The sequence below is a fragment of the Desmodus rotundus genome, chromosome 5 (genome assembly GCF_022682495.2).
Source record: "Desmodus rotundus isolate HL8 chromosome 5, HLdesRot8A.1, whole genome shotgun sequence".
NCBI lineage: Eukaryota > Metazoa > Chordata > Mammalia > Chiroptera > Phyllostomidae > Desmodus > Desmodus rotundus.
Genome location: NC_071391.1, coordinates 90,228,270 through 90,250,330, shown reverse-complemented (window position 1 = coordinate 90,250,330; position 22,061 = coordinate 90,228,270). Strand labels below are relative to the sequence as shown.

The window sequence follows — 22,061 nt, the reverse complement described above, 5'->3', positions numbered from 1 at the left end:
ACCTTCACCTATTTCTTTAACATATTGTTTGCCTAGCATTAATCTTCATCAACAAAATTTTTCAATGTCTAGGTAGAACACAAGAGCTTCTGTTATTTATATAATGTATCTTTTGATGCTGAACATTTAGATTGTTTCTAGGTTTTCCCTATTGTACAAGCATCTTAATGAATAGCTCTCTGTAGCTATTATTTAAACTAAATCTCTTCTCACTTTCCTTTCAATAAATTTCTACAAGTTGAAGTACTGAGCAAAATTCTAAATTTTTCTATATAAACCAACCTCCAGAAATGCTAAACCCATTTCATTTCTATCACACTGGGTATGGGAGTACTCATTTTCCTTCACCCGCCATTGACAGAGTTAATAACCAGAAACCTACAAGTCATCCTTGATTTTTCCTGTCATCTTTTTCCATCCTTCTCTTGCCCAATCCATTAGCAATTCTTATTGATTCTATCTTCAGTCTATCTCCTATCTGTCCATTTTTATTCCTTTCTTTTAACTTTTTCTTGCCTAGTCTAAGTTATCTCATGTCTGACTTGGCCTACAGCAATAACCTTGTAACCTAGCCCTCTACTTCCATCGTTGCTACTATCACTAGCTTAATCCATTTCCCACACAACAGCCAATACTACCATTGTTTAAAAAAAGCCAGATCATGTCTTTCCCCTGGTTCAATACCTTTTTATGGCATCCCACTGCGCTATCTACTCAGTTGCTCAAACCAAAAACCTATCCAATACATTAGCAAGTCATATTTCCCTAACTTTAGAATACATCAAGGAACGAACACTTCTTTCCATCCCTACTACCACGACATTGGTTCAAGCCATCATCATCACTCTCCTGGACTGAAAAGATACAAGAGCATGGTGCTGCCCCTTTCCCAATCATGAGAAAAGAATTCCTAATCTATGTGGGAGTCTTTTCACACCAAGCCCAAACTTCTCAACACAAAAATCTACCCTACCATTATCTACCAATAGGATTTGGCACACTTATTGAAATCTATCTTGGGGGTGCTAAGGGAAGGCTATAGCAGCACAAACACTATTCCACAGCAAAATAATTTGAAAACCAACAGAATACTGGTTTTAGAGGTTATGTTTGGAAATTAATGGGAAAAAAGAGAACATAAGACTTTAAATTTCATAAGAGAAGGAACTATGTTTTTCCAATTCACTGCTCCATCACATCTCCTAGAGCAGTCAGTGCCTACCACAAAGACTAAATTATAATTGTTTTTCCTTAAAGAGCGATTAATTAGCACATGAGCTTTTAGCTATTTCTGTATATTTTTAGTTCAATACAACAAAGCCAAATCTTGATCATTTCTTTTTAAACTACCTCTAAAAAAGCAATACAGTGACAACAGAAAGGTCTGATCTTCTAAAATAAATGCAGTAAGACAGTGATATTTTGAAGTTAGCTGCAGTGCACAATCCCATTCAACTTCTACCATAACATCCTGTGCAGATGCAAGCAGGTGCGAAAGCTACAGTTTAAAAAGGTAAAAAAGCAGCTTACAGCTCTTGCTTAATTCATTTTTCATAAAGAAAATTTTTCTAAGAAAAATGAAGTGTAAATTTATCTTTAGACAAGTTAATTCGTCTAATATCCTCTCTAAAATAAAGGTAGGAAGCAACTGTATTCTCTTCTAGAGAGTATTTAAGTACTTAGCTCCTCAATATCTGGCCTGGGAACAAACTCCCTCATATACAGCTTTGGGGAAACAGGTAAGTCACCAAATAACAGATTCTTCAAGAGTTGAGAACTGGCCTACAATGGACTAATTATAGAATTTAGCATTTCTTTCCAAAGTTGACTGTTCCAGGGAAAATTACTTGATCTATACCAAGACAAAGTCAAAACTGGAACTAAGAGTCAGGCGTTCTGCTATACTGGAAATCCGTAAGATGGAAATGTTGGGTATAGCAGGGGCAAGATTTTCCTGTACTTTAGACATTAATCTACACTGAGAGAATGCAGATAGTCTTGGCAGCATCTTCAACCATGGTTTCAATTATTCCCAGGGCTCACCTCTTGCCCTTGTTTCAACTTAAGATATTCATGTTTCTAGAATTTTACAAATTTCTCTCTCCCAAGAAGAAAAACCAAAAACAAAACATACAAGTCCTGTAACATCCTTTCATCATAAACACACACACACACACACACACACACACACACAAACAACACTAAACAAGCAAGAAACAGAAGAAAACTTTCTCAACCTGGTGAAGGATATCTATACAGATTTCACAGCTAACATCACACTCAATGGTGGAAGACTGAAAGCTTTCCTCTAATACCAGGAACAAGACAAGAGTGTCTGCTCTCACCACTGCTATTCAACACAGGTTCTATTCAACATATGAAATTCTAGCCAGAGCACATAGACAGGAGAGAGAAATAAATGTATCCACAAAGAAAAGGAAGAAGTAAAACTATTTCTATTTGCACATGACATGATCCTGTTTGTAGAAAATCCTAAGGAATCCACTACAAAATGACTAGAACCAAAAAAATCAGTTCTGCAAAGCCAGAGGATACAAGATCAATATATAAAAATCAACTGTATTCTACACACCAGGACCAAACTATCCAAAATGAAATTAAGAAAAGCAATTCCATTTATAATACCATCAGAAGGAATAAAATAGTTAGGAATAAATTCAACCAAGGAGGCAAAACACTTGTACACTGAAAATTACAAAATATTGCTGAAAAGAAGTTAAAGAAGACCCAAATAAACGGAAAGACATCCATGTACATAGATTGAAAGACAGTGTTGTTAAGGTAGCAATAGTCTGCAAATTGATCTACAGGGCCAACCTAGTTCCTATCAAAATTTTAGCTGCCCTTTTTTGCTGAAATTGACAAGCTGATCCTAAGATTCATAAAGAATCTCAAGGAACCTCAAATAGCCAAGACAATCTTGAAAAAGAATACAGTTGGAGGTCTCAATATTTCTTGATTTCAAAGCTTTACTACAAAGACACAGTAATCAAGATGGTATGGTACTGGCATAGGATAGAAATATAGACCAATAACTGGATACCTACATGCAAAATAAATTAGATCATCACTGTACACCACAAAACTGTATTAAAAAAGAAAACAACTTCAAAATGATCATGGTGTAATTCTCCTGACCTTGGATTGGGCAATGTTTCTTAGCTATGACATCAAAAGCACAAGTAACCAAAGAAAAAATACTGGGTGCAATCAAAATTCAAAAATTTTGTGCATCAAATGATAACATCAAGAAAGTGAAAAGACCTACAGAATGATAATAAAGTTTTTAAAATAATTTATCTTATAAGTCTAGCATCCGGTATATGTAAAGCACGTTTACAACTCAACAATAAAAAGACAAATAACCTAATTCAAAAATGGACAAAGGATTTTAATAGACATTTCTCCAAAGAAGATATTTAATGGCCAATTAAACACATGAAAAGGTGCTCACATTAGGAAAATGAAAATCAAAACCACAATGAGATACCCAATTCATACCTAGCAGGGTGGCTATAATAAAGAACAAATAAACAATAACAGTGTTTGTGAGAAACTAGAACCCCCCATACATTCCTTGCAGCTGCTGGGGAAAATAATTTGCATTTCCTCAAAATGGTAAACATAAAATTACCATGATTCAGCAATTCCACTCTTAGGTATGTACCTAAGAGAACTGAAAACATACAGCCACACAAAACCTGTACACAAATGTTCACAGAAGTATTATTCATAATACTCAAAAGTATACTTATTCAGAATACTTGAATACCCATATTCAAAATGCGGTCTCTACACATATAATGAAATATTATTTAGCCATAAAAAGAAACGAAGTACTAATGACACTATTTATAACATGGATGAATCTGAAAACATGCTAAGTGAAATAAGCCAGACCAAAAAGGCTACTGTTATATGACTCTACTTATATGAAATTTTTAGAACAGGGAAATCAAAAGAAACGGAAAGCATATATTAGTGACTACCAAGTGCTTGGCAGGGGACAGGTAGGGCATGGGGACTGACTGCTAATGAGCACAGGGTTTCTTTTTGGAATGATGAAAATATTCTGGAATTACACAGTGCTGATGGTTGCACTACTGTGTCAACACACTAAAAGCCAATGCACTATATACTTTAAAGGGATAAATTTTATGGTATGTGAACTATATCTCAACTTCAAAAACTGAACAGGAAAAATAACCTGTAAGAACAACCAAAATACAGATCACAAAGATTATACAGTGAAGTCATATATTTTCCTTTATTTAAAAAAAAAATCTGATTTCATCTGAAATTTACTTACTCTCACTTTACGTATAATTTGTATGAATCTGGCTGTATGTATTCAAAGCCCATTGTGAATTAAAATCTTCATATTAGGGGAAATAAAACCGATACAGACAAGCATACTGACAGTAAGATTTTAGAAAGGCAAAAGAACTTACAAGCATAGTATAGAGCCATTTAGTAAGAGCAACTCGGCCTTCAATAGTTCCTGGCAGTATCACTTATAGTATTGAAAATAATGACAATGATGAAGATAATAAAAGCTAACCCATTTGTCACTTTAAATGTGTTTATTACTTAGTTCTAAGTCCTAAACATTTAGTTATTAATTTAATAATTCCCAACAATCCTACAAGGAAAGTACTATTATTATTTCATTTTAGAGACGAGGAAAATGAGGGATCACATAGCTAAGTAAGTGGAAAAGTTAGGATTCAAGAGCAGGCAAGAGGCTTCAGAGTCCATCATCTTAACCAGTACACTATAAGTGATGAACTATCAGTCACAGAAAAATGTCGAACAATGTTCAGTATGCTCCAAGACCAGAAGGTAATTTTTATTTCATTATAAAAGTGCTCTCTAGAAAACACTATTCAAGGCAGCCTGTTATCTATAGGAGAAGGTCTAGAGGTCAAAGAACAATTCCTTACTGTCTCACTCCAATCTGTATTTCTGGCTTATCTCTCTCCCCCCATTCTAGACAAAACAGACTGCCCGTGTTGCCTAAACATATGGAGCATGCTTTTCATGCCACTTTGTTAAAGGCCTTTTCTTCACTATTCTGCCTGTAAAATTCCTACCTTTCAAAATCTAGCTCAGATAACTCTTTCCCTGTGCCACCTTCCCTATGCCACTAAGAAAAACTGTGTTCTCACAGCATTTTGTACATATCTCTATTAAAGCATTTATCACATTTCATCATAATTGATTGCTTAACTCTTCTTTTCACCTCCTGGAATTTAAACGGAACCAAGTTCATTATAGCTAGTAAATTAATTTTCAAAGTTCTGGTACTTAATAAAGTAAAATTACTTTTTTAAAACTCAACAATACAAATGACTAGTTAGCTAAGGCCCATATAGTCAAGGTTTTAACAAAAGTCAAGAAACTGAAATAATTAAAAGGAATGAAGTTCATTTTCATATACACTAAAAGTTACAAAGGTTCTTACACATTAAATTTATTTACCAGAAATCTTTTTAAGAAGAAAAAGACTTCTCTAGCTGGTGTGGCTCAGTTGATGGAGCACTGACCTGTGAACCAAAGGGTCACTGGTTTGATTCCCAGTCAGGGCACATGCCTGGGTTGTGGGTCCAGTCCCCAGTAGGGGGCACGGGAGAGGCAACCATGCATTGATGTTTTTCTCCCTCTCTTTCTCCCTCCCTCTCCTCTCTCTAACAATAAATAAATAAAATCTTAAAAAAAGGAAAAGACTGATAAAAAGACTGATATCCTGGACCAAACCTGAGTAATTTGTGGTAGTAAAGGTAATATGAATAACGATCTGAATAAAATGTTAAGTGAGAGACAAGGGTTCCCAGAAACTAAAACAACAGAGTGAAAGGAGTGGTGGGCTACAAGGATACCCTTTAGTAAGTTACTGTTCGAGTAATGCATGCCAAATGAATGCCCTCAGAAATTAGAGTCACCCTAATTCAAGTCACTCCTCGGGAGTAATTTATTACCTAAAAAGTTACAGTAGTATTCACATTTTTTACTTACTTTAGGTGAGTTAATATTTATTTCCAACTGGATAAAACCAAATACAACTATACCCATATATACAATCAACCTGTTTCTCTCCTAGTATGTCACTTACAACCAAGCTATTAACATAGGATAACCAATACAGTTTTTAGCATGTAAAAAAGTACAAAAGAATGCATAGTGATCCCTCAACTATCGATTGAATTAATTGCATTTGGCAATGTCTATTCTATTTGAAAAGTCAGTCTACCTGTAAAAGAAATGTCATTTCACTATGCTTTATTAAAAAGTTATCTAAACTAATGGCTTAATTTTTCTTCCTATTACCTCTTATTATTTACTCCCAACCAGGGCTTACCCCCAACCTCTTTCATTCAAACTCTCACCTATCCACAAATTTTCATGATCTTCAGGGTCTCTAAAGGACCTACTGCCTCCAACTCATATTCCTGACTCTAAGTCACTGACTTTCCATAGGTAAACAAACCTAATGAAGTCAGGGATGGTTCAATGTCCTCCAAAGCAACCTTTTATATAAAGCACACCTTTAAATCAAATGTCAATTTTGCATTATTGTTGACATAAAATTAAAACCAACTTAACTACTTCTATGTGTTACCAATTCGAGCAGTCACAGACCTGAATAAATATTTGTGTAGTATTCTCCATTACCTAGGCTGAGAATTTTCCTCATACATTCTTTCTTTCCCCTCCTTGAAGAGGCTTATGGTCTGCTTAGTCTTCTTCATTAAATTCTCCATTAACACCCTAAAATACTCATTTTCTCCAAGTGTCTCCATCTTCCCCTCATATCTTGACAAGATAGTGCGAAGATGCTGGTAGGTATCTGGCAGCAGGTCTAAGATATAAGGTGGGCTATTCTTTAGCGCCAGCTTTGGGTTCTGACACAACCGCACCACCTGAAACAAATGGAAAAGAAGGACTATTACTTGGAAAATCTTAAGGACAATTTCCTTAAGTTTAAGAAATTATAAAACATGTGCTTTTGTAGAAACGTGAAAAATGGGTAAGACTAGAAGAAATGATCGACTTCCATTCAAGGAGGCACAGATAAATATGACTCACCTCCTGAAACAACCACAGCAAAAATTACAATTAACCTACAAAACAACTGTCAAACAGAATGATCAGAAAGTTGAGCTGTATGGAAGTCTGACAAACAAGGAATTAAAGAAATCAAATTCATCCAAATGGGTAGGAGGGGCAAATGCGGAGATGTGGAACAGGCAGTACCACACCCATGCATACTGGATAAAAATCAGGAGGTATACTTTGGGAGCGAAGGATCCCACACCCACACCAGACCACCCAGCCCAAGGTTCCAGTACCAGGAAGGTAAGTCCCCATAACTTCTGGCTGTAAAAAACAGTGAGGGTTGAGGCAGCAGAAGAAACTGCGGGATTCTCAGGCATCTTCTCTAAAAGGGCCCACAGCAGTCTTAGGACTTATATAGATTCATTCCCCCTGGACAACAGCACCAGGGCAGCAGCTGAAAGGGCACCAGTGGCTTATGGGGAGAAACTGAAGTGTCTGCTACCAGAGCAAGTGCTAGGGGACAGCTTCCCCCCAGACAAGACTCCAGAGGCCAGCCAGCAGCCATTATCCCTTTTCTGAGCCCTCCCCACACAGAGCCATACAGCAGTGAAACCATATCTGAGACTCTATCAACCTGGTTGACACGGGTTGTCCCACAGGTTGTCCCACCCTGGCAAATACCTAAGGCTGCACCCAATCTAACTTACGGATGCACTCTTCTACAATAGACCATGCTACCAAGACAGGGAGTCAAAGCAGCTCTATCTAATACATAGAAACAAACACAGGGAGGCTGCCAAAATGAAGAGACAAAGAAATATGGCCCAAATGAAAGAACAGAACAAAACTCTAGAAAAGAACTAAACAAAATGGAGATAAGCAATCTATCAGATGCAGAGTTCAAAACACTAATTATGAGGATGCACAGGAACTCATTGGGTACTTCAACAGCTTAAAAAAGACCCAGGCAGAAATGAAGGTTACACTAAGTGAAATAAAGAAAAATTTACAGGGAATCAACAGTGGAGTGGATGAAACTGAGAATCAAATCAATGATTTGGAACATAAAGAAGAAAAAAACATTCAAACAGAATGGCAAGAAGAAAAAAGAAAAGAATCCAAAAAATGAGGATAGGATAAGCAGCCTCTGGAAGAACTTCAAGCGATCCAACATTTGCATCATAGGGGTGCCAGAAGGAGAAGAGAAAGAGCAAGAAATTGGAAATGTATCTGAAAAAATAACGACAGAAAACGTTGCTATTTGGTAAAGGAAATAGACATACAACTCCAGGAAGCACAGAGAGTCCCAAACAAGATGGACGCAAAGAGGACCACACCAAGACACATCATAATTAAAATGCCCAAGGTTAAAGATAAAGAGAGAATCTTCAAAGCAGCAAGAGAAAAGCAGAGAGCTACCTACAAAGGAGTTCCCATAAGACTGTCAGCTGACTTCTCAAAAGAGCCTTTGCAAGCTAGAAGGGACTGCCAAGAAGTATTCAAAGTGATGAAAAGCAAGGACCTACAACCTAGATTAGTCTATCCAGAAAAGCTATCACTTAGAATGGAAGGGTAGATAGATAAAGTGCATCCCAGACCAGGTAAAGCAAAGGAGTTCATCATCACCAAGCCCTTATTACATGAAATGTTAAAGGGATTTATTTAAGAAGAATAAGAAGATCAAAACTATGAATATTAAAATGGCAATAAATTCACAACTATCAACAATTCAATCTAAAAAACAAACTAAGCATACAAGGAGAACTGAAAAAGGAGACCATCTGGAGGGGAAAGGGGGAGAATAGGGGACAGGTGCAGGGATTAAGAAGTGCAAATTGGTAGGTACAGAAAAGACGGGGATGTTTAGGACAGTATAGGAAATAAAGTAGCCAAAGAACTTGTATGTGTGACCCATGGCCATGAACTAAGGGGTGGGGAAACTGCCAGAGGAAATGGGTGTTAACCAGGTGGAGTGGTACAAAGGGGGAAAATCAGGATGACTAAAATAGTGTAATCAATAAAATATATTTTTAAAAAGATCTATAACTTCTCTGCTAACAGGCAATCATTCTACATTTTTAGTGGTCCCCTTACAGGGTACGTTCTTTAAACGATTATGGGTGAGTAATGATTCAAATAACACATAATAGACCAAACAACTGAGGAAGGAAGACATGGGGTAGGGAGACGTCCACCCAAATGCCTAAAAAATGCAAGATGAAATACGGCAAGTTCATTTTAAAAACTTAATTTTTTTATAGAAAGTTGAAGGAAAGGAGAAAGAGGGATAGAAACATCAATGTGTGAGAGAAATATTCATGGGTAACCTCTCGCATGCTGCTAACTGGTAGCCTGGCCTGCAACTCAGGCATGTGTCCTGACCAAGAACCAACCAGCGACCTTTCCATTTGTGGTACAACAGCCAACCCACTGAGCAACACCAGTAAGGGCGGCAAGTTCCTTTTAAATGCATGGCTGACTCCACAACAGAGTAAGAAAATTCTCAAGGGCAGAAACAAAGTACACAGCTGCCCTAGGAGGTACATCTCGGTGTTGGGGGCATGGACTTTTAACAATCACTAGGGGACAGAAGCAGAGACCTTGAACCCAGGAAACCATGGTGTTGACTAAGATACCTTTTCTTCTCACATAAATGTAGGACTGTCATAAAATTCTCCTGAAAACTTTTACTACCCTCTACTTTCAACTCTTCTGAGTTTTTTAATTTTATTTTTTAAAATATTTTATTTATTTATTTGTTTTTAGAGAAGAAGGAAAGGGGGGGAGAAAGAGAGGGAGATTAACATCAGTGGGCTGCCTCTCACACACCCCAAACCAGGGACTGGCCTGCAACCCAAGCATGTGCCCTGACTAGGAATCAAACTGGTGACTTGGGTTCTTAGGCCAGTGCTCAATCCACTGAGCACCAGCCTGTGAAACAAAGAGTTGCTGGTTTGATTCCCCGTCAGGACACAAGCCTGGGTTGTGGACTGGGTCCCCAGCAGGGGGCACATGAGATGCAACCACACACTGATGTTTCCCTTTCTCCCTCCCTTCCCCTCTCTAAAAATAAATAAATACAATTTAAAAAAAAATAAAGAACATATAGATTTTTAAAATCCAATGTAACTATCTTTGTGTTTTACCTGTGAGTTTGTTCAATTTTGTATTTGTTATAATGACTGATATTTTGCATTTATTCCATCTTTGCACCTTTCATTTATATAGATTTTTCTGTATCTAGAAAAGACAGATAAATTACTGGAGAAAAAATGTCTACAAACACATCCAAATATATATGGACCCTTGAAAAATCATAAAGGAATGGTCTTTTCCAAAAACAGTAGTGGAACAATTGGGATACATCTAGGGGGAAAAAGCATATCAAACTAAACCCTCAACTTACACTATACCAAAAACACAAAAGAAAATGCTAGGTGGGTTAGAAACCTAAATGTGAAAGGCAGATGTTTAAAACCTTAGAATATAATAAGAAAATTATCTTTCACAATGGAGAAAAATTGCTTAAACAGGAACATAAAAAGCACTAACGTCACTTCCAGTCAAGATGGTGGCTGTAGACTTCTGGCCGAGATGGAGGCGTAGGTAGATACCCTGTGCCTCCTCACACAACCAAAAGAAGGACAACAAAAAGTTAAAAACAAAAAACAATCAGAACTGCCAGAAAATCAAACTGTATAGAAATCTGACAACCAAGGAGTTAAAGAAACATGCAGACCAGTAGGAGGGGCAGAAACAGAGAGCCTGGGCAGAGAGGACTCTAGGCAAGGCAGCGGCTGGAGAACCAGGGCAGGAGAGGTGGCAGCTGGCAGAGCAGGGAGTCCCACATCTGCGTGAGGATAAACTGGTAGGAACAACTGGGGAGTGAGACACACTGCACAACCCAGGGTTCCAGTGTAGGGAAATAAAGCCTTAAAACCTCTGGTGGTAAAATCTTGTGGGGCTTGAGGTGGTGGGCGAAACTCCCATCACCTCATAGGAGAGTTTGTTGGAGAGACACACTGGATCCTAGAACATACACGAACCCACCCACCCAGGAATCAGTATCAGAAGGGCTGAATTTTGCTTGTGGGTAGCTGGGGAAGTGACTGAAAGCTGCCAGGAGCCCAGCAAGTGGCACTGTTCCATCTCTGACCTCTCCCCTACATACAGTGCCACAACACAGCAGCAACATGGGTTGCCCCACCCTGGTGAATACCTAAGGCTCTGCCCCTTACAACCTAACAGCTGCACTGAGGGAAAAAAAATATGGCCCAAATTAAAGACCAGATCAAAGCTCCAAAAACAGAACTAAGCAACAAAAAGAGCCAACCTATCAAATGCAGAGTCCAGAACACTGGTAATCAGAATGCTCAAAGAAATGGCTGAGTATGGTCGCAAAAGGGAGGAAAAATTAAAGGCTATGCAAAGTGAAATGAAGAGAAATGTACAGGGAACCAACAGTGAAGGGAAGGAAACCAGGACTCAAATCAATGATTTGGAGCAAGGAAGAAGTAAACATTCAACCAGAACAGAATGAAGAAACAGGAATTCCAAAAAAATGAGGAGAGGCTTAGGAACCTCCAGGATAACTTTAAACGTTCCAACATCCAAATCATACGGATGACAGAAGAAGAGATAGAGTAAGAAATTGGAAACTTATCTAAAAACATAATGGAGAACTTTCCCAATCTGGCAAAGGAAACAGACTTCCAGGAAGTCCAGGAAGCTCAGAGAGTCCCAAAGAAGCTGGACCCAAGGAGGAACACACCAGGGCACATCATAATTACATCAGCCAAGATTAAAGAGAAGGAGAGAATCTTAAAAGCAGCAAGAGAAAAGGAGACAGTTACCTACAAAGGAGTTCCCATAAGACTGTCAGCTGATTTCTCCAAAGAAATCTTGCGGGCAAGAAGGGGCTGGAAAGAAGTATTCAAAGTCATGAAAGGCAAGGACCTACATCCAAAATTACTCTATCCAGCAAAGCTATCATTTAGAATGGAAGGGCAGATACAGTGCTTCCCAGAGAAGGTCAGGTTAAAGGAGATCATCATCACTAAGCCTTTATTATATGAAATGTTAAAGGGACTTATCTAAGAAGAAGAAGATTTAAAAAATATATGAACAGTAAAATGACAGCAAACTCACAGTCATTAACAACCGAACCTAAAACAAAAACAAAAACAAACTAAGCAAACAACTAGAACAGGAAGAGAATCACAGAAATGGAAAGCACATGGAGGGTTATCAGTGGGGGAGTGGGTGGGGAGAGAGGGGGAGTGAGTAGCATAAATGGTAGTTAGAAGATACACAGGGGGAAGTTAAGAATAGTACAGGAAATGTAGAAGCCAAAGAACTTATATGTACAACCCATGGATATGAACTAAATGGGGGGAATGCAGGTGAGAGGGGGTATGCAGGGTGGAGGGGAATAAAGGGGGAAAAAATGGTAGAACTGTAATAGCATAATAAGTAAAATATATAAAAAGAAAAGAATACAATGACTCAATGTAAAATTGTGTTTCTATTCCAATTAGTTTATAAATTCAGTACAATTCTTATCAAAATTCCAATAAACTTTATCATAGAACTCATCAAGTTAATCCCCAAACATGGAACAAAAAGAAACCAAAACCAGCCAAGCCAATTTTGAAAAAATCACAAGGTAGATGGTACTTACCCAATGTGTCATCAAGATATAGTATATGTCATAATTAAAATAGTGTAATGTTGACCTTGACAGTAAATGGCCAAATGGAAATTCAGTCTCACACATGTACGGGAAATTCAGTATCAGAAGTTGAATAACAAACCAGAGTTCAAGAGAAAAACTACTGGAAAATTGGTCGTCCATATAAAAAAAATTAGGTCCCTCACACATTACATTAAAATAAATTTCAGACAAATTAAGGATCTCACTGTGAGGAGAAAACAATTTTAAGTTTTAAAAAAATAGAAAATTATTTGAACTTTCACGATCTCAGAGAGGAAGGATTTCTAAAGACACAAAAGGAACTAATTATAAATGCAAAGACTGAATAGTTTGACAATACTAATATTTTGAAATTATTATAACTCATAAGGACTGTTGAACTAAACTGTATCTATTCATTTTAAAAGCATCAATCTGTGTTTTTTTTAAATGTATTTATTGATTATGCTATTACAGTTGTCCCATTCCCCCCCCCACTCCACTCCATCCTGCCCACGCCCCTCCCTCCCACATTCCCCCCCTATAGTTCATGTCCAGGGGTCATACTTATAAGTTCTTTGGCTTCTACATTTCCTACACTATTCTTACCCTCCCCCTGTCTATTTTCCACCTATCATCTATGCTACTTATTCTCTGTACCTTTCCCCTCCTCTCCCCCTCCCACTCCCCTATTGATAACCCTCCATGGGATCTCCATCTCTATGGTTCTATTCCTGTTCTAGTTGTTTGCCTAGTTTGCTCTTGTTTTTGTTTTAGGTGTGGTCGTTAATAACTGAGTTTGCTGTCATTTTTACTGTTCATATTTTTTATCTTCTTTTTCTTAGGTAACTCCCTTTAACATTTCATACAATAAGGGCTTGGTGATGATGAACTTCTTTAACTTGACCTTATCTGAGAAGCACTTTATCTTCCCTTCCATTCTAAGTGATAGCTTTGCTGGATACAGTAATCTTGGATGTAGGTCCTTGCGTTTAATCTTGGGTAATGTAATTATGATGTGCCTTGGCGTGTTCCTCCTTGGGTCCAGCTTCTTTGGGACTCCCTGAGCTTCCTGGACTTCCCGGAAGTCTATTTCCTTTGCCAGATTAGGGAAGTTCTCCTTCATTATTTGTTCAAATAAGTTTTCAATTTTTTGTTCTTCCTCTTCTCCTTCTGGCACCCCTATAATTCGGATGTTGGAACGTTTCAAGATGTCCTGGAGGTCCCTAAGCCTCTCCTCATTTTTTCCAAGTTCTTGTTTCTTCATTCTTTTTTGGTTGGATGTTTGTTTCTTCCTTCTGGTCCACACCATTGATCTGAGTCCCAGTTTCCTTCTCATCACTATTGGTTCCCTGTACATTTTCCTTTGTTTCTCTTAGCATAGGCTTCATTTTTTCATCTGTTTTTCAAACAGATTCAACCAAGTCTGTGAGCATCTTGATAACCAGTGCTTTGAACTGTGCATCCGATAGGTTGGCTATCTCTTCGTCACTTAGTTGTATTTTTTCTGGAGCTTTGAAGTGTTCTGTCATTTGGGCCTTTTTTTTTTTTTTTTTGGTCTTGGCGCGTCTGTTACTTTAAGGGGCAGAGCCTTAGGTGTTCACCGGGGCGGGGTTGTGCTGGTCGCTATGCTGTGATGCTGTACGTGGGGGAGGGGCCGAGTGGGAGCAATGGCGCCCGCCTCACTATCCTCTGGTTTTCAATCTTTCACTCCGTTACCCACAATCAAACTGCGCCACTCTGGTGCTGGTCCCCGAGTAAGAGGGCCTGTGCATACTCTAGGCCCCTGTGGGCCTCTCCAATAACCTCTCCTGTGAGGCTGGGAGTCTCTCCTGCTGCCGCCCCAACCCCCACGGGCGTTTTCAATCAGAGGTTTGAGGCTTTATTTCCCCCATGCTGGAGCCCTGGGTTGCGCGGTCTGCTTCGCTCCCCGCCGTTAGTCCGGTTTATCTGTGGGCGAATGTGGTGCCGCGGGGTGCTACCCGCTGCTCTGCCTGCCCCGTTCCCCGCCACTCTGAGTCCGGCCCTCTGGGTTTATCTGTGCAAATGTGGGGCCACAGGGTCTGCTAGTGCTCAGACTGCCTGCGCCATTTATCCCACACTCCGCCAGTCTCAGTCCCGCCACGGCAGTGTGAGTCCTCTCCACCCCGGTGCCCGTCTCCGCCCCTCCTACCAGTCTGGATATATGTTTATTTTCTATTTCCTTGGTGTTGGTCCCCCTTGCTGTTCGATTCTCTGTCAGTTCTGGTTGTGCGAGGAGGCGCAGTGTGTCTACCTACGCCACCATCTTGGTTCCACCTCAATCTGTGTTTTCAGCCACCTTCACTCTCTAATGACAGTGCCTCCTCCAGCCAAAGGAGAACGAGGGTAAGTAAAGAGGTCTCTATACCAACGCTCATACAAAGCAGACTGCCAGCAAATCTATCGGCAGTAAAGCACCAAGGAAACAAATGGCGACGAAAGCCACTGGCAAGAGCGCACCCTCTACTAGAGTGGTGAAGAAACCTCATCGTTACAGGCCTGGTACTATGGCACTTTGAGAAATTAGATGTTATTAAAAGTCCACTGAACTTCTGATTCGCAAACTTCCCTTTCAATGTCTGGTACGAGAAATTGCTCAGGACTTCAAAAACAGATCTGAGCTTCCAGAGTGCAGCTATTGGTGCTTTGCAGGAGGCAAGGGCAGCCTATCCGGTTGGCCTGTTTGAAGAAACCAACCTGTGTGCTATCCATGCCGAACATATAACAATTATGCCAAAACACATCCAGCTAGCACACCGCATATGTGGAGAACATGCTTAAGAATCCACTATGATGGAAACATTTCATTCTTTTAAAAAAAAAATTATCTTCCTGTTATTGGTAGTTCTGAACGTTAAATACTTTTCCATGGGGCCAAAAGGTACCTAAGTATATGACTGCAAGTGGAAAATAGGGGACAGAAATCAGGTATTGGCTGTTTTTCCATTTTCATTTGTATGTGAATTTTTAAAATATAAATGCGGGGACATAAAACATTCATGCAACTAAAGATGTTTCAGTGAACAAGTTTCAAGCAGTTCAACCTTATAACAATATAAATAAACTTGTGAGAATTTTCTGGAAAAAGCCAGAATTTGGATTTTTTTAAAACTAGTTAACTTCCTATTGATAGCAATTAAATGGTGCTTGTAGCATTTTTATCATACAGTAGATTCCATCCATTCACTATACTTTTCTAGTTGTCCTACATGCAAGTATGTTTTTAATGTCTGTCTTCTGTGCTGTTCCTGTAAGTTTACTATTAAATTACATTAAACTAAAAAAACATATATCAATGCAATTACAATACTGTATATTCTCGAATATCCTTTTTACTTTCTTCCTGGTAAAATGAACTTTTTAATCACTGGAATATCCCTCTTCATCTCTCATAACAATACTTGCCTTAACTTTCATTTTACCTCATATAGCTGAACCAGATTTCTTGGGTTGATGTTTGCATGGTGTATCTTTTTCCATTTTTCTACTTTCAAATTTTCTGTATTCTTACACTTAATGTGTGACTCTCTGTATGGAGAATATAGTTGGTCCCTTTTGACCCATTCTGACAATCTATGGTTTTAAGCAATTTGATCTACTTACACTTATATTATGAAATTACTATTATTATAAATATTGGCAATTTCATGCTTCACCTAATAAGTACTGATTCTATCATAAGTAATAAAGTAATATATTGTTTTCTATGTGTCTCTTCTATTCCATATTGCTTTAGCTCCCTTTCTTCCCTCTTTTGGTTTAAGAAATTTTTGTTTTCCCAATTGGCTTATCAAATATATATATTCTTTCACTACTCTTTTAGTGATTACCTTAGTGATTATAACAAGCATCTCTTACTCATAAAATCTTACATAATTAGTACTTTTACCACTTCCCAGACAATGCAAGAAATAGAACACTAACTCCATTTACTCTCTTTTCAGGTCATGTGCTATTTCTATCATACACTTAATGCATATATCTTATAAAGTCTGTAAGTCATTATTACTATTACTACTATTGCTTTATATAACCAATATTCATTCATATTTACCCACATAACTGCCCTTTCCAATGCTTTGCGTCGCATCTGGAATCATTTTCCTTCAGTCTAATAACATCCTGTTTCCTTTACGGTAGGTTTGACTGGCTACAAATTCTCTTAGTTTTTGTTTGTCTGAAAACATCTTTATTTTGTATCCACTTTTTTTTAGCTATTTATTTTCCATTGACCTTATTTCCATTCTGTTGAAGAATTTATGGAAGAATAGCTTAAGACAACTCAGTGGTTGTTCCTACCCATTCAATGGCCAGAGTGAGCCACCTTGTTGCTGCAAGGGAAGGTAATGTCCATATAGCGCAGAGTAAGAGCCTGTGTTACACAGAGCAATGGTAGGCAGGTTAACATAAGACGCTTTTATGAGAAGCTCATGGTCAGCCCTGGGATCGGTAACCACCAGAAGTCTCAGCTCCTGGACGGCTGCCTGGATCTATTTAGTGAAGGTTCCAGGAATGAAGTAGCCAGCAACAGGAGGGGCTTGAGGGGCAACAACAAACTTGAACACAGCTCACTGGCCAGTATTCCTGGACTATATGACACTAACATCACCAAGGTTTTCAATGGCAGCAATAGCACAAGCTGCTAGCAGAAGCTTCTCCCAGGTTCTCTTCAAGATGTATGATGTAGTCCTGGCCAGTGGGCTCAGTCAGTGGGCACCATCCTGCAAACCAAAAGGTCACTGGTTCGATTCCTGGTCAGGGCACATGCTTGGGTTGTAGATTTGGTCCCTAGTTGGGGTGCTTACAGAAGGCAACCAATCAATGCTTCTCTTCCTCTCTTTCTCCCTCCCTTCCCCACCTCTCTAAAATTAAAAACAAATTATGATGTAGATGCTGTCCTTTTTCCTTCTGTAGATGTACTGTTCTATTTGGCACTTAAGGTTGGTGTCACCTAAGTGAGGTCTTAATGAAAGCTGCAAGGAATTCGAGGACATCCTCCTCCACGTGCAGGACATCAAGAGCTCTGGACATTGTGAAAGTTTCCCTTTAAGTAATGTGGGAACCAAGAACAATGCCATATGGGCCCCACTCTGGGGAGTACAGAAAGAGTCCACTGCTAAAGGCTATTTTCACTAGATAAACATTGACAGTTATCTTCCATCATCATTTTATGGTTGCTATTTCATGTCTTCTGCATGTCACTGTTACTGTTGAAGCCAGGCTGTCAGTCTCACTGCTCCTTTGATGGTAAAATATCTTTTATTCTCTGGTTGCTTTTCAGATTTTCTTTGGCTCAGGTTTTCAGCAGTTTTGCTATGATATGTCTGGATGCATTTTACTTGTATTTTTCCTGGTGTTTATACAGCTTCTTTTATTTGCAACTTCATGGTTTTCATCAGTTTGGGGAAATTGCCAATTTCTCACCAAAAATATTTCTGCTCCATCCTCTTTTTCCTCTTCCTTACAGGGGTGTCCAAAATTTTGGAGTCTCTGGACGACACTGGAAGAAGAGTTGTCTTGGGCCACGCATTAAATATGCAAACACTAACAAAAACTGATGGGCAAAAAAAAGATTTTAAGTAAATCTATGATTTTGTGTTGGGCCGCATTTGTAGCCATTCTGGGCCACGTGTGGCCCACAAACCACAGGCTGGACATCCCCTGCTAGAACTTCAATTACTTACCTAAGACCTTTTCACCATGTTCCATGTGTCTCTTGCACTCTTTTTTGTATTCTCCATCCTTTCGTCTCTCAATGCTTCAGTCTGGATTTTTTTTTTTATTTATCTTCCATTTCACCATTTCTCTCTTTAGCTGTATCTATGTCTTTAGTAAACCCACCCACTAAATTCTTAAGAATCAGTTCTTGTGTTTTTCAGTTCTTAAATTTCTATTTCACCCTTTATCATTTCAAGTCTCTATCAAAATAACCAATTTCATTTTTAATTCTTCTAACACATTAATCATAAATATACCTTTATTTATTTTTCTTTTTTTACTATATTGATTATGCTATTACAGTTGTCCCATTTCCGCCCCTTCACTCCATCCTGCCCACCCTCTCCCTCCCACATTCCTCCCCTATAGTTCATGTCCATGGGTCATACACGTAAGTTCTTTGGTTTCTACATTTCCTATACTATTCTTACCCTCCCCCTGTCTATTTTCTATCTACCATTTATGCTACTTATTTTCTGTACCTTTCCCCCCTCTCTCCCCCTCCCACTCCTGTTTATAACCCTCCATGTGTTCTCCATTTTTGTGATTCTGTTCCTGTTCTAGTTGTTTGCTTAGTTTGCTTTTGTTTTTGTTTTAGGTGTGGTTGTTAATAACTGTGAGTTTGCTGTCATTCTTACTGTTCATATTTTTGATCTTCTTTTTCTTAGATAAATCCCTTTAACATTTCATATAATAAGAGCTTGGTGATGATGAACTCCTTTAACTTGACCTTATCTGAGAAGCACTTTATCTGCCCTTCCATTCTAACGAAAGCTTTGCTGGATAGAGCAATCTTGGATGTAGGTCCTTGCCTGTCATGACTTGGAATACTTCTTTCCAGCCCCTTCTTGCCTGTAAGGTCTCTTTGGAGAAATCAGCTGACAGTCTTATGGGAACTCCTTTGTAGGTAGCTATAGCCTTTTCTCTTGCTGCTTCTAAGATTCCTCCTTATTTCTAACCTTGGGTAATGTAATTATGATGTGCCTTGGTGTGTTCCTCCTTGGGCCCAGCTTCTTTGGGACTCTCTGAGCTTCCTGGACTTCCTGGAAGTCTATTTCCTTTGCCAGATTAGGGAAGTTCTCCTTCGTTATTTGTTCAAATAAGTTTTCAATTCCTTGCTCTTCCTCTTCTCCTCTGGTACCCCTATAATTCGGATGTTGAAATGTTTAAAGATGTCCTGAAGGTTCCTAAGCCTCTCCTCATTTTTCTGAATTCTTGTTTCTTCATTCTTTTCTGGTTGGATGTTTCTTTCTTCCTTCTGGTCTACACCGTTGATCTGAGTTCCAGTTTCCTTCCCATCACTATTGGTTCCTTGTACATTTTCCTTTGTCTCTCTTAGCATAGCCTTCATTTTTTCATCTAATTTGCGACCAAATTCAACCAATTCTATGAGCTTCCTGAATGCCAGTTTTTGAACTGTGTATCTGATAGGTTGGCTATCTCTTCGTTGCTAATTGTATTATTTCTGGAGCTTTGATCTGTTCTTTCATTTGGGCCTTTTTTTTTTTTTTTTTTTTTTGTCTTGGTGCGCCTGTTGGATAAAGGGGCAGAGCCTTAGGTGTTCACTGGGGCAGGGTAACACTGGTCACTGTGCTGTGATGCTGTACGTGGGGGAGAGGCCCAAAGGGAGCAATAGCACTTGCTCCACTCTCTGCCGGACTTCAGTCACTGCCTTCGCTACCCACAATCAAATTGGGCCCCTCTGTTGCTGATTCCCGAGTGGGGAGCTTGTGCACACTCTAGGCCTTTGTGGGCCTCTCCAATGACCTCTCCTGTGAGGCTGGGAGTTTCTCCTGCTGCTGCCTCAACCCCCACGGATGTTTTCAGTCAGAGGTTTGAGGCTTTATTTCCCCAAGCTGGAGCCCTGGGTTGTGTGGTCTGTTTTGCTCCCCCACCGTTCCTCCCGGTTTATCTATGTGCAAATGTGGGGCCACAGGGTCTGCCAGCCTCCACCTTGTGGGGTCAGCTAGCTGCAGCCTGGCCCATCCCGTCCCCCAATCTGCCACCTTGCTGGATCCGCCAGCCACCACCTTGCCGCCAGTCCTCTCTGCCCAGCTGCAGGTCTCCGCCCCTCCTACCAGTGTGGATGAATCTGTCTTCTTTATCTCCTTGGTTGTCGGACTTCCATACAGTCCGATTTTCTCTCAGTTCTGGTTGTTTCTTGTTTTTAAATTGTTGTTGTCCTTCTTTTGGGTGTGCGAGAAGGCACAGTGTGTCTACGTACACCTCCATCTTTGCTGGAAGCCCATAAATATACCTTTAGTCCACGATGATGACTCAAATATCTGTATCTCCATAGGTATGTTTCTATTGTCAGTTTTACCTCTTGGTTTTCAATTGCATTGTGTCCTTTTATATGCCTAGGGTGTGGGGTTTTTTAATTAATTAATTATTTTTAAAGGGTAAGGGAGTGAGAAAGAGAGGGTGAGAAACATCAGTGTGTGGTTGTTGCCTCTCACGCACCCCGTACTAGGGACCCAGCCCACAGCCCAGGTATGTGCCCTAACTGTGAATCCAACTGGCGACCCTCTGGTTTGCAGGCCAGCACTCAGTCCACTGAGCCACACCAGCCAGGGCAATTTTGTAATGAATGCTGAACGTTATATATAAAAAAGTACAGAGCCCTGGCTGGTGTAGCTCAGTGGATTGAGCGCAGGCTGTGAACCAAAGCGTTGCCGGTTCGATTCCCAGTCAGGGCACATGCCTGGGTTACAGACCAAGTCCACAGTGGGGAGCATGTAAGAGGCAACCACACATTTATGTTTCTCTCCCTCTTTCTCCTTTCCTTCCCCTCTCTCTAAAAATAAATAAAATCTAAAAAAAAAAAAAGTATAGAGACAAGCTGAGGCCATGGTTGATGCTATTCATAAAGAATTTACTTTTGGCTCTAGCAGTCAGATAGGCTATGGACACTAGGAATCCCAGATCATCTTAATCTAATCCAGAATTGAAAAGATTTAAAAGATGGGCTTCAGTCTTAAAAAAACTGGTTTACTTCTGTTTCACCTTTACTCCTACAATTTAGAACCTCAGGAAACCAACCCAAAAACCTAGAGTGTTTCAGCCCTAGCCATGTAGCTCAGTTTATTAGAGAGTCATCCAGATATTCCAAGGTTGTGGGGTCAATCTCCAGTCAGGGCACATATAAGAAACAACCAATTAATGCATAAATGAATGGAACAACAAATCAGTGTCCCTCTTTTTCTCTCTCTCTCCTCCACCCTCCCCACTTCTATCTCCTTAAAAAAAATTAAAAAACAAAGAAAAACTAGCGTGTTTCCTGCGGCCCTCCACTTTGGCAGGCTCCAATTCCAATTTTTTGTCCTTGACATGAGTGTTCTGAAAACTACTTAGCATCTCAGCTGTCACTTCCAGAATCAGCAATGACCTCAAGGGCATGGCAGCCTCAAACATCAGGCTCACTTCTCAGAGCTTTCCTTATCTTCCTGAACTTGGTCTCATAATTCCTCACTGCCTTTATAGCTCTTCAACATCTAGCTTTTCTAGTTGTCAGCAGTACATTTAATTTGAAACAACCTAGTCTGACATCTTA

At 39.4% G+C, this 22,061-nt stretch overlaps 1 protein-coding gene across 6 annotated transcripts in view; it reads right to left on the bottom strand.

Moving 5' to 3' along the window:
- The window catches only part of CBL (Cbl proto-oncogene), a 120,336-nt gene that overhangs the window by 78,539 nt on the left and 19,736 nt on the right, over positions 1-22,061 (bottom strand). For 4 of the 6 annotated variants that reach the window (XM_045204081.2, XM_053924888.1, XM_053924890.1 and 1 more), the window contains exon 2: positions 6,694-6,941. The exons of 1 other annotated variant lie outside the window; for it this stretch is intronic. In XM_045204081.2, the coding sequence (XP_045060016.2) occupies positions 6,694-6,941 (248 nt within the window). Of the gene's footprint in view, positions 1-6,660; positions 6,942-22,061 lie in introns of those variants that run through there. One more of the 6 variants, XM_045204080.2, reaches the window with a different exon arrangement.